Here is an 11,733-nt window from a genome sequence, read left to right on the forward strand (position 1 = left end):
GCTTATAAAGGCCCGCGTAAGAGAGCTTGAAGAGCAATTAGCAGCAGTAACAAAGCGCCGAGGGCGCAAAAGAAAGCGAATTCAGACAGGTGGGACACTAGACTTTGGTGCAGGGGCATCGCAGGTAGCTGAAAGTAGTTCTGCTGGTCGTACGACATCAAAGAAGGCACGTGGTGAGGGTAGTCAAGAAAGGGCCCTACCAGGTCAACGGCACTGTAGAACCTGTGGGAGGACAGGCCATAACTCTCGTACGTGCTAGAAAGATGTAGAAGAAGATTCTCTTTTAGATACAAGTAAGTCGTACGAAGCATCTATAGCTAGTGTAGAGTAATCTAAGTTTTCGTACATGAAGTTCGTGATGCCAAGAAAAAGTGGCACACTCGGTGATGTGGCCCGCTCGGTGATGGAATACGTTAGACTTAATGTAAGGACTAAGTATTTAAGATTTCTTTTTTTCCCCACCTCATCTTATAGTAATCTCACCAACAATCTCGTTTATTCCCTATACCCTTCCCTTAGATTTGTTGATATTTCTTATCTTACTTAACTATATCTTTTTTGTTTTCTAATATCATTTTTGACTTTATCCGTGGCTGGTCTACCCCATTCCCCCCCTCCCCCCCCTCACCTTAATTAACCCACACACACATATATATATATATATACAAGGGTAAGGTAGGGTGCGCGCTCGCAATAATTTTGTTTGGGCTCCAACTTTGTGTTGCCAAGCTTGTCTTAGTATTTACTAGGTGTAGGCTTAAGTGGACCGATTCCTCCCCTTTCATTTAGCTACGCATGTCGCTATCGATATACATACATACATACATATATGCACATAAGCACGTATTGTATGCGTACTTGGGTTTGTACATGGAGATGGAGCAGGTACAGTAGGCAGGTTTGTGTGTTGGAAGCGGATGGAGAGGGGAGAAGGGAAATGGAGAAACTGGAGATGGGGAAATAATCAGTAAAGGGGGTTGGGGCAATGGGTGGAAATGAATGGCGCTTCGACACCACAGCAGCAGCAGCAGTACCAAGCACAACATGACCAAACAAGCACAGTACACAAGACTCCAAAAAAAAGGGACTCGGCATAACCAAACCCAAATCCCAAAAATCCACAAATCCAAAATATAACACCCCCCCTCCCCCCCCCTTGATCGACTAAACTAAATGTGATGTAATGTGCTGTGTAGTGCTTACGCTTACATACGGGCCCCCCTCGCCGCTGATGCCCCCCCCCCTTCACGCTCTGCTGTCTGCTGTGTCTCTGCGTTTTTGCCGGTTTTTTTTGCTTTACTTGTTTGTGTATGTGGTTGTGGTTGTGTTTGTGTATAGTATAGTCTTTCTCTTGTCTTTCTTAGATACATACATACATACATACATACACGCACATATACAGATACATAAGCAGCCACCGCACATCACTCCAACTCCAACTCCAAGTCCATCTCCCCTTGTCTCGATCCGTGTCGTTTCGTTTCGTTTCGTCTCGTCTCGTTTCACATTCTTTGTTCTAGATCTTTTTTCGTTCTCGACAACCTTTTTTGTGCCCTTTTTTTCGGCCTTTTTGGGGAGTCGGGCTCCGTTTGTAGTGTTTCTCCCGTTTGTCCCGTTTGGAGAAATGGGGTTACGGGGGGTTACGGATGGCTAGGGTAAGGCTAGGGTAAGGCTAGGTAAGGCAAGGCAAGGCAAAGGCAAAGGCAAGGCCGAGGCGAACATGTAGAGGACTGCCAAGTGTCAGTGTTAGTGTTAGTGTCAGTGGGCTGTTCGCCGTGTGCCCTTCTCGTCAGTGTCAATGGGTACTGTTATTTCGCTGTTCGCGGCTACTGTGCGTCGGGTACACAAGGGGGAAAAGTTTGTTTTTTCTAGGTTGGGATAAGGGCGAGGCGAGGTGAGGCGAGGCGAGGCGAGACACGATGAGGTAGAGGTAGAGGTAGAGGTGAAACAAGGCAGATGGGAGAACGGGGAAAAAGGGTAGAATTGGGAGTTGGGAGTTGGGAATGCGGGATGCGGGATGTAGTAAAATACGACCACGAGAGCAGCGCGTCTAATGCTTTGAATGGGGGAAAAAGCTGTTGCAAGTACTCCATATCCATAGCATGGGGGGTGGGTGGCGTTCAATGCATACATAATTCTCAGGCGAGCATCAGGCGCGAGTGGCAGTATTTTTTTTGATTAATTATATATTTCAATCTTGGGATTTATTGCATTTAGCCCATATAGCGGATATACATGTATCAAGCCAGCAGCAAGCGAGATAGCTAATGAACGAAACAGGGCATGATTTTAAGAGAGACAAAAAAAGTCAAGACGGTTATACTCGCAGCAAGGGCGTTAAGCCGTGTATGTGTTAGATTAAAAGTGGTGTCTTGGCGAGTCTCAGAAGTTGCCAGAAGTTTTTGCGAAGTTTAGCCTACACATGGGCTGCTGCGCCCGGTGGGGCGGGGTTGGAACACAAAAAAAAGGGCCTAGACAAGGGGGTGAATACGTGAGTTTAAAAAAAATGACAGGCAAAAAGGGAAATTTTCCATGTATTGAGCAAAGACGGTGTTTCAGGTGTGCGGGTAGGTGCCGAGTGGTGGAAAGAGGGAATGGAAGGATTCTGTTTAGGCAATTGGGAGGACTCAGTGACACGGAGATTGAGCTGAGATGGGATTAGGAATCGATGGGGTTATGTGGGCTTTGTGGTTTGGGTATTTGTTTCAGGTTATGTAGGAGCTAGGTGGGTGGGCGACGAGTAGAGGCATGAGGTAGGGATTTTGAGTAGTTTTATGGCTTAGTTGGACGGCCTACAGATTGTGGCTGGGATGTGGGTTTTGGCTGGTGGGGGGTTAGTTGAATGACAGTACAGCATGTGTATGCATGACGTGCCTGAGGGTATACGCCTCAAAATGACAGGTAGGGCTGGATGTGGCTTGGAGGGTGTTCTCGGTCACGGTCATTGCTCCTCCGCTCGGTCCCAGACTGGCGATTCCGGTGTCGTGGTGTCTGGGACGCACATGGGAGGGTCTGGGTCTGGCCTTTGCCAAGGTAGTCGTCGGTGGTCCGACATGAGCGGTATAGCCTTGCCGGTGTTGGTGTTGGTAGAAGAAGCAAATGCAGGTGTACCATGTCCAAGTAAGGCCGGTGAAGAGGATCAGTGTGTGGCGGTCTGTGTTGAAGCCAGAGTCTCTCGGAGTGAGTTCCGACGTGGATAGTGTTTCTCTTTGGGTATTCAGAGAGGCCCTGTCAAACGTGGAACCTAGTCATCTCCGGCGGAGTCAGGCGTGCGGGCGAATGTACGTGTGGCGTGGGGGATGCAACGGCCTTGCAATATTGGTATTGTGTTTTGACAACTCCACGAGTTCATGCGGTGACGAAGGATTCGCTGAGGGAGTGCTACGCAGCAGGCGCTATTGTTTGACAGCGGGTGGGGTCCAAGCAGGTGGCGCATGAACAGATGTTTCAACGTTATCGTGAGGATTGGCGAGTCACGGCGAGCACAGAGGGGTTCGTTCCGGCGCTGGTGTTTTGAAACCAGCTGACGCCAAGACAAGACGACAGCCGAGCGCAGACAGACGGCACGAACCGACGCATTGGATCGCGCACTGGATTGCGCACTGGATCGCGCATCGGATGTGGCATGCAACGGGGGCGGGTGTGTAACGGGAGAATTACTGTCTCTCTCTCTCCGACGCTCCTGTTTCCCTGTCGACTCTTGCAACTCTTTCGGCTAGTGGGACTTTGTTTTGCTTTGGCGCCATTGGCCAGGCGAGGCCGATGAGAGCGGGCAATTTGCGACGAATTGCCCAGAAGACTTGGTACTCGGAGGTTGCATGGCACTAGACCCGACAGCCGGGTAAGCGATGTCTTGGAAGGCTGTGGACGTGTTCTCTGCGCGCCATTGTGGTGCGGATATGGTGGCCTGGGCTCGTTCACAACGGGAGCCTTGCATGTGAATTCGGAGCGGGCGGTGGTTGCAGGCACAGGTGTGTCATGGGAGGGGGGGGCGGAGGAGCGGCGGGTGGGTGTGGCGGTGAAGAGCGGCAATATTGGATGCGAGGGATGGGCGGCACCAGTGGGGAGATTGGCAGACATGGCGGCCGTGCTGCAGCGAACCAAGCGCGCGCGCACACGGGGCGGGAGGATGAGTGCACAATGGGGCGGGCGAGTGTATACAGGTGGATGGAGGTGAAGGAAGAGGTGTGCATGTGTGGGTGGATGGACGAGTGTGTGCACGAGGAGGCTGCCATGGGCGGAGGGCGCGGTGGATGCAGGGCGACAGTGCCACCTCGTGGTTAGGGGCGGTGGCGCAGACGTCGGCGCATGAAAAAAGCTGTTATGCGCTGCAGCGAATTATGCCCACCAAGTCCTTGTCCGCCCAGGAGCCGTGTCCGCCTTGGGTGCCGTGGCCGGCTTATGGTATGGAGCTTGTTCCTGTTCGGCCGCCAGTCGAGAGCTAGTCGCCAGGTCAGACGGGGGGTTGCCAGAGTGTACTGTACATTACATAGGTAGATACGTACATGTACATGCAGCCAGCAGCCAGCAGCAAGCGCCCAGGTGGGCAGACGGGCGTCGCGCGTGCCAGTGCCAGTGCCAGTGCCAGTGCCAGTGCCAGTGCCAGTGCCAGCAGCGCCAGAGAGGGGCAGCACGGTGGAGATTTGGCAGCCTCGGCAGCACGAGGCCTGAGGTCGCAACGAGATGGCCCCAGGGGTGCAGCATAACGGCCTCGTCAGTGATCTGCCCCGGGATGGCAGAACATGGGAGAACAAGATGACTCGCTTGGCAGTCTCCTTTGGGCGCTGGCCTAGAGCCGCACATGGCATACGATGGGCACGGCGTCGGCGCACGCGTGCACGGCGGAAGTGGCGGGCGACGACGCCGGCGGAGGACTTGGGCGTCGTGATGGCGGCGGCGGTGGTGGTGGTGGTGGTGTTGTTGTTGTCGTCGTCACTCTCGTCGCTATCCTCAACACAACGGCGGCCATGGGCGAGATGCCGTCGATGCGGGCTGGCAGTGATAACAGTCGTCGTTGCAGTCATCGTTATCGTCATCGTCATCATCATCGTCGTCGTCGTCGTCGTCGCAGTGGTCATGGGCGTGGCTGGCTGGCTGGCTGGCTCGATCGACAGCAGCCGGGAGTCGGCACTCGACTGGATGCTCACATTCGCATCACCTCACCCTCTGCCGTCCATTCCAGTCAAGTCGCGTTGCGTCGCGTCGAGTCGAGTCGAATCGAGTCGTCGCCCAGAAGCGCCCGCGGGCTGGGTGCATGTCGTGACGGTGAGCTGAGGCTTGGTTGCTTGGTTTCATGGCACTCTCAGGCACGCGGGCCTGAGTGGCCAGCTGCCCTCGCCCCGTTTCAGCGGTTAGCCAGGTACAGCCAATCGTCCGCCTGTGCCGTCGCCCCCCCCAGCGCGCCCAGCACACGCCCCCCATGTCCCATGCCCATGTCCCATGTCCCATTCCATGTCGCCGCCATCCACCCCCTGGCACCCCTGCCGCCCTCCATCACGCCTCTTCTCGTGGGACCTTCTTATCCACTGTTTCCCTCGCTCCCCCTCGCCCTTCACGCTCGCCGTCCCTGTCGCCTGGCTCTCTGCCTACACCTTCGTTCCCTGCCCTGTGCCCGCCCGGTTCCTCGCTCCTCACTCGCTACGGGAGCCTGCCCACTCACCCTCGCCCTCGCCCTCGCCCTCGCCCTCACATATACACACACACCACTCACTTGCAAACAACTGTCGTTTCTGCCCTCACCTCGCCCATTTCTCCCCCTCCCCCCGTCAGCACTCCCGCCCCCCGAGCTCGTGTTCTCTAGCGCCTCGCGACTAACCTTCACCCATCCCACCCCTGGTGCCGCGCCCACGACAAACACTCTCTTTGACGACATTCACTGCACGACGCCTCGGCCCTACTCTCCTGCTGCGCGCCCGCCACCACCACCACCTATTCTGGTTCGCCACGCTCAAGACCGTCCTCTGTAGTCCTAGTTGCCTATACCCGCCGCGCCCACGCTCTCGCCGCAAACGCCACTCGCTCATTCACACCCGCCTCAACACCACAGTTCCACGGTGCCGGCCACTCTGGACTCGCCCCCCCGCATTGTGCACCCACTACGGCTTTTCGACGACAAGTACACTCTTTGTAATGCATTCACGGTGACCACAAGCGCCTCCCCCACCCACATTGTCAACGCCAATCGCTTCTGCTTTCCGACTCTTGAAGCGCCCCGTGGGATCACCAACTTAGACAACAACGTCACCTTATCCTTCCCGGCCTCACCACTGTGTCCCTCACCCGCATCACCTGGTAGTGCCAACCGACATTCACTACGCGCAATCCACCCCCCTGCACACAACCTCTCTCTCTCTCTCTCTCTCTCTCTCTCACCACGCTCCTACACAATGTCTTTCTCCGGTTTCCTAGGCTCACGGAGAGCCACCGCCCCCGCCAGCAAGCGCCACCTCCTCTCCGACTGGGATGCGGCCAAATTCGAAGACCTCAAGTACTCGTACGGTCTTGCTGGCGTGGACCAAGTGGGCAACTTCCTATGGGTCGACACGTTTCTCTACCTGCTCCTGGCGACGTCAGCAGTACTCCTTATCCTGCGCATATGCAACATGTGGTGGAAGCACAACCGACACCTCAGCGCAATGGGCAACCCACGCCAAAAGTACTGGGAGTCCAACAAGACAAGCTGGTGGCCCTGGCTCAACCGCCATGTCCTCGTCGCCCCGCTGTGGAAGAAGAAGCACAACGCCCAGTTCCAGATTAGCAGCGCCATTGACAACGGAACACTGCCCGGACGATGGCACACGATCCTGCTCGTCATCTACGTCGGCCTCAACGTCGCATGGTGTCTCGCCCTGCCCTATGACGTGCTCGACCACAGGCAAACCCTCGCCGCTCTCCGCGGACGCTCCGGAACCCTCGCTGCCCTGAACCTCATCCCAACCGTCCTCTTCGCCCTCCGCAACAACCCCCTCATCTCGCTTCTCCAGGTCTCGTACGATGACTTCAACCTGTTCCACCGCTGGGCTGCCCGCATCACCATCGCCGAGGCCATTGTCCACACTGCCGCGTGGGTGTACAACACCAAGTCAGGAGGAGGATGGGGTGCCGTCGTGGCTGGCCTCCACCTCGAGGGCTCGTACGGATGGGGCATGGTCGGAACCGTCGCCTTTACCTTTCTCGGCATCCAGGCCTGGTCACCATTTCGCCACGCTTTCTACGAGACGTTTCTCAACATCCACCGCCTGGTTGTGATTGCCGCTTTCATTGGCTTGTACAAGCACCTGGACATGCACCACCTCCCCCAGGTGCCATGGATGCACCTCGTCTTCGTCTTCTGGGGCGGAGAGTGGCTCTGCCGATCCCTCTCGATTCTCTACTACGGCTTCAGCCTGAAGCAACGATCTTCCGTCACTGTCGAGGCCATGCCTGGCGAGGCCGTTCGCGTCACCATCAACATGGTCCGTGAATGGACGCCCCGCCCCGGGTGCCATGTGCACATGTGGATGCCCGCCCTCTCCCTCTGGTCTTCGCATCCGTTTTCCGTCGCCTGGGCTGCGGCGCTGACGGAAGACTCCAAGGAGATGACGCTTCCCATGCTCGAGGGCGACGTTGCCACCATCTACGGCAAGCCGAGAAAATCAAAGCAAATCAGCCTCATCTGCCGTGCGCGTACAGGCCTCACGCGCCACATGTACGAGAAGGCATGCAAGAGCCCCAACGAGCAGTTCACCACATGGGGCTTCATCGAGGGCCCATACGGCGGCCACCACAGCCTCGACTCGTACGGCACCGCCGTGCTCTTTGCTGGCGGTGTCGGCATCACGCACCAGGTCATGTACCTCAAGCACCTCGTCGAGGGCTTCAACAACGGCACCACTGCGACACAAAAGATTGTCCTCATCTGGACAGTGCCCTCGTCGGACTGTCTGGAGTGGGTCCGCCCGTGGATGGACGAGGTGCTCCGCATGAAGGGGCGCAAGCAGTGCCTCCGCATCAAGCTCTTCATCTCAAGACCCAAGGGCCGCGTCGAGAACAGCAGCGATACTGTCAAGATGTACAGCGGCCGGCCCAACATGAAGAGCTTGCTGGAAGAGGAGGCCAGGCATCGTGTTGGCGCCATGGCAGTCACCGTGTGCGCGTCTGGTGGCATGGCCGACGGCGTGCGATATGCCGTGCGGCCGCTGCTCACCGAGGGCACGGTGGATTTCATAGAAGAAGCTTTCACGTATTAACGGGCTCAGGGCGAGTCCTTGTTGATGATTTCTTTGTCTTTGAGAAACGCTAATCAGATTACTTCGCCGGCCTACTCTGCCACGCTCGAGGCAATCGCTTGGATACGCTACGCTTGGCCGCTACCCACGGCGCCATGGAGGAGTGTATCGGGCTTCACGACTAGGGGCATGCCAGTGTGCACCCACCATCTTTACCATACATGGACACTGTCGGTTTGCTTGCCTGTATCTATAACAAACATAACTTTCTTAGCTCGCTCTCTTTGTCTGTTTCCTGTACATATCCCGTTGATAATGCTTCATCCTTTTTTATCCAAACGTCATGTATTTCCTTGGTTATTTTTCAAGCGATGCATTTGCCCGGCGTTTCGCATCCCCACGCATCTTTCGCATGTCGCGCGTCCTGTTGCTAGTCTGCGTCTTCGGTAGCTAAAACGCAGTGTCCACGGAGCCCCGAAAAGTTTGTCTTGTTCATCATGCGCGCGCCGTGTTTTGTGCCTCGGGTGTTTGGTGTACACTAGATTCGCAGATAGCATGACGCCTAGGTGGATGTCTAGCCTACTCGCACGCCTGGTCCGGCTCCTCAGGCTCGACGCGGTGCCACGAGTGTCGCCATCAAGCCTCTTAGCGTCACAGCAAGCGATGGGGCGGAAGCACTGCCTGCCAATCGTCGCCATCAGCCACATGCGCCTACGTAATGGCGCGCGATTAGTCGCCCAGCCCGGCGTACCCAGTACCTTTGCGCCGCAGTGTGGCCGTGTGTTCCGTGGCGCGGCGACGCTCTAGCGCCTGCCCGCCATTGGACCACGATAGCGCCCCAGTGTCTGCGCCTGCACTGCCCCTCCCCTCTCCACCCGAGTTGGACGAGTGCGTGGCGGTAGAGGGATATTGTTGGTACTGGGGGGGAGCAGAGTCATGGCCGCCTTGGGGAGGGTAGCCTTGAGGAGGACCGCCCCCTTGACCACCGCCATAGTACTGGCTGGCTGCACCACCGCCTTGGTACGGCGGCTGCTGCTGCTGCTGGTGATGGGGTTGCTGATATCCTTCACCACTACCATTGTATCCTTGCTGTCCATATCCTTGCTGTTGTTGGCCGTAACCACCGCCGCCTTGCTGGTAGCCGCCTCCTCCCTGGTTGTTGTACCCGCCCTCGTATCCGTATCCAGACATATTGTTTAAGTTATCGGACTATCGATACGTGCCGTTACCCAACTCGTTGTAGGGGACCCGAAGATCCGGAGATTTGGTACCCGGGGTAGCCGCAGTTCAAGACAGAGGAGAGGCCAGCTGCAAAAGCTCGAATCGGACGTTGCCAAGGTGGTGCGGAGGTTGCGGGCTCGTAAAGATGATGCCAAGCAACCAATGCTCAGGGTTGTGTGTCGGGGAGGGGGAAATTGAAAAGCGGCAAGATGGATGGGGGGTTTGTAGCAGAAGAGGGGCTGTTTGCAGAAGGTTCAAGACAGCCGGTCAAGAGGGCGGCCGACGCAGACTAAATATGCAACCCGGAACTGGAGGGGGGGGGGGGGAGCCAGCAAAGCTGGGACAAGGGACAGCATTGCGTTGCATGAATGGCCACAGCCACAGCCACAGCCCCACCGTCACCGCCACCCTCGCAACTCGCACAACCAGGGCCACCAGAACCAATATGGCGGCGAAGGCGACCCAGAGGGTGAGCGTGGCATCATGGGCGGCATAGCTGGAGCCGCAGCAGGAGGCTACGGTGGCCACGCTCTAGGCGGCAAAGCCGGCCACGGCACCGCGGGCACCATCATTGGCGCCCTCGCCGGTGCCTTTGCAGGCAGTAAGACGCAAGATGCAGCCGAGGAGCGCTGGGACGAGCACAAGGAAAAGAAGAAGGAAGAAGAGCAACGCAAGAAGTGGGAGGAAGAAGAGGAACGCCGCAAGAAATACGGCCAACAACACCACGGCGGCCCCCCGCCACCCCAACAACAACAACAACAGTCGCACTCTTCGTCTTCCGGTCAACGCTCCATGGGCGACTTTGGCGGAAACTTTACTGCCTCGTCGCGCGACATCCGCATCGACGCCCACGGCGACTTTGTCCTGCACGCCCAGTGCCGCCGCGCAGACGGCTCCTACCAAGCGTCTTCCCTCCCGCTGAACCGCTATCTCGCCAACATTGACGGCTCCTTTTCGTGGTCGGGCTCCGGCGGCGGCTCTTGCGGAGGCGAGAGCAGCTACACGGTCCAGCAGGGCGACACTCTCCGCGCCATTGCGGCCCGCTACTCGCACTGCTCGTACGAAGACATTGCCCGCCACAACAACATTGCCAATGCCGACCAGATCTGGCCCGGCCAGAACCTGAGAATCCCTGGTTCTGGTGGTAGTGGCGGAAGCAACGGCGGCTTTGGCCATTCGGCGCGAAACGTTCGCTTGAGTGCCGGTGGCCAGCGTCTGGAGGCTGAGCTTGAGGGTCATGGACAGTGGAGGCTCAGGGAGATTAACCTTGATGAGAGGATCAGCAATCAGGATGGTTGCTTGGTATTTATCTAGCTTCCGTCGTAGGCCTGGTCTGATGACTTGATGCAAGTGAAAAGGGGGTGACTTTTTGATGCATGGTTAAAGTTGTTTCTTCCTAGACACATTACTCCGACTTTGAGAACAATAGAATGAGAAGAAAAAAATAAGTTGGTTGTATCATCAAAATCTTTCCAAGTACTCGTTGTGAAAAGACATTGTTGCAAGATATGGAATAACGTGGTTCACAAGTGAGTCGCTAACCCAAGCGAGTCGCTAACGCCCCATCACTACATCTACATCAACACGTTATTATAGTTTTTTATTATAGTTAATAAACTATTGCAATACACTAGATTAATTATTAGAATTACTACTATTACTTATACTATCTATCTTAACTACGTAGGTATAAGCGTTGTGTCTAGTCTGCTTGCAACGCCCGCACTACTGTAAGGGGCTGCGCTCTGGGGAGCAATCGCGAGGTATACAAGAGGTTGTATTCGATAGAGAGCTATAGAGTCTACTTGCGTGGTGTTTATTTACTTGTCGGAGAAAGGTTGCACCGAGTGTCTGAGCGCGTCGTCTGGGCGCCGCTCAGGCCTCGCACAGATGCCGGGTTGTGTAACGATGTTACAACTTCGCCAAGTATTGAGCCAATCCCAGAGCCGGATCGGAGGAAGTACCTGCCGCCCTTCATCAGCCATTCGCCCGAGGTCGGATCCGAATTCGGACCCGACTAGGATAGGTATATATTGAGACACTCCCTGTAGCTAGCTCTGTAGACTTTTGATATCCTTTCGTACAAGGCCTATAGGTGGCTTGTTGAATCTAGGCTCTTTGTGATCCCACGCACTCCCATATGCCTCTGAGTGATCCTACGACCGAAACAGATCCGACCTGCCTTACCTGCGCCGTTACATTATATCAAAAGTCTCGTCCCAGCCGGTGACGGCTTCTAAACAATATCGCAGCTGTTTGTTCGAGATCACGTCCAAGCCCCAAAGTTATCCGGAACCAATCCGAG

At 55.9% G+C, this 11,733-nt stretch overlaps 3 protein-coding genes across 3 annotated transcripts; 2 read left to right on the forward strand and 1 right to left on the reverse strand.

Moving 5' to 3' along the window:
- Nucleotides 1-6,345: 6,345 nt before the first annotated feature.
- Nucleotides 6,346-8,600, forward strand: SETTUDRAFT_163824 (uncharacterized protein). Its single transcript, XM_008029389.1, has one exon. It carries the CDS (start codon nt 6,387-6,389, stop codon nt 8,226-8,228), a length of 1,842 nt encoding a protein of 613 aa, XP_008027580.1. The 5' UTR covers nt 6,346-6,386; the 3' UTR covers nt 8,229-8,600.
- Nucleotides 8,601-8,936: 336 nt separating this feature from the next.
- SETTUDRAFT_32332 (uncharacterized protein) lies at nt 8,937-9,398 on the reverse strand (the record flags this gene model as incomplete). The annotated part of the gene is made up of 1 exon (XM_008028828.1): nt 8,937-9,398. The coding sequence occupies one exon, from the start codon at nt 9,396-9,398 to the stop codon at nt 8,937-8,939; it is 462 nt and encodes a 153-aa protein (XP_008027019.1).
- A 239-nt stretch (nt 9,399-9,637) lies between these two features.
- SETTUDRAFT_172060 (carbohydrate-binding module family 50 protein) lies at nt 9,638-11,042 on the forward strand (the record flags this gene model as incomplete). The annotated part of the gene is made up of 2 exons (XM_008029390.1): nt 9,638-9,694; nt 9,819-11,042. The coding sequence occupies 2 exons, from the start codon at nt 9,638-9,640 to the stop codon at nt 10,740-10,742; spliced, it is 981 nt and encodes a 326-aa protein (XP_008027581.1). The 3' UTR covers nt 10,743-11,042.
- Nucleotides 11,043-11,733: the final 691 nt, after the last annotated feature.

The sequence above is a fragment of the Exserohilum turcica genome (genome assembly GCF_000359705.1).
Source record: "Exserohilum turcica Et28A unplaced genomic scaffold SETTUscaffold_3, whole genome shotgun sequence".
NCBI lineage: Eukaryota > Fungi > Ascomycota > Dothideomycetes > Pleosporales > Pleosporaceae > Exserohilum > Exserohilum turcicum.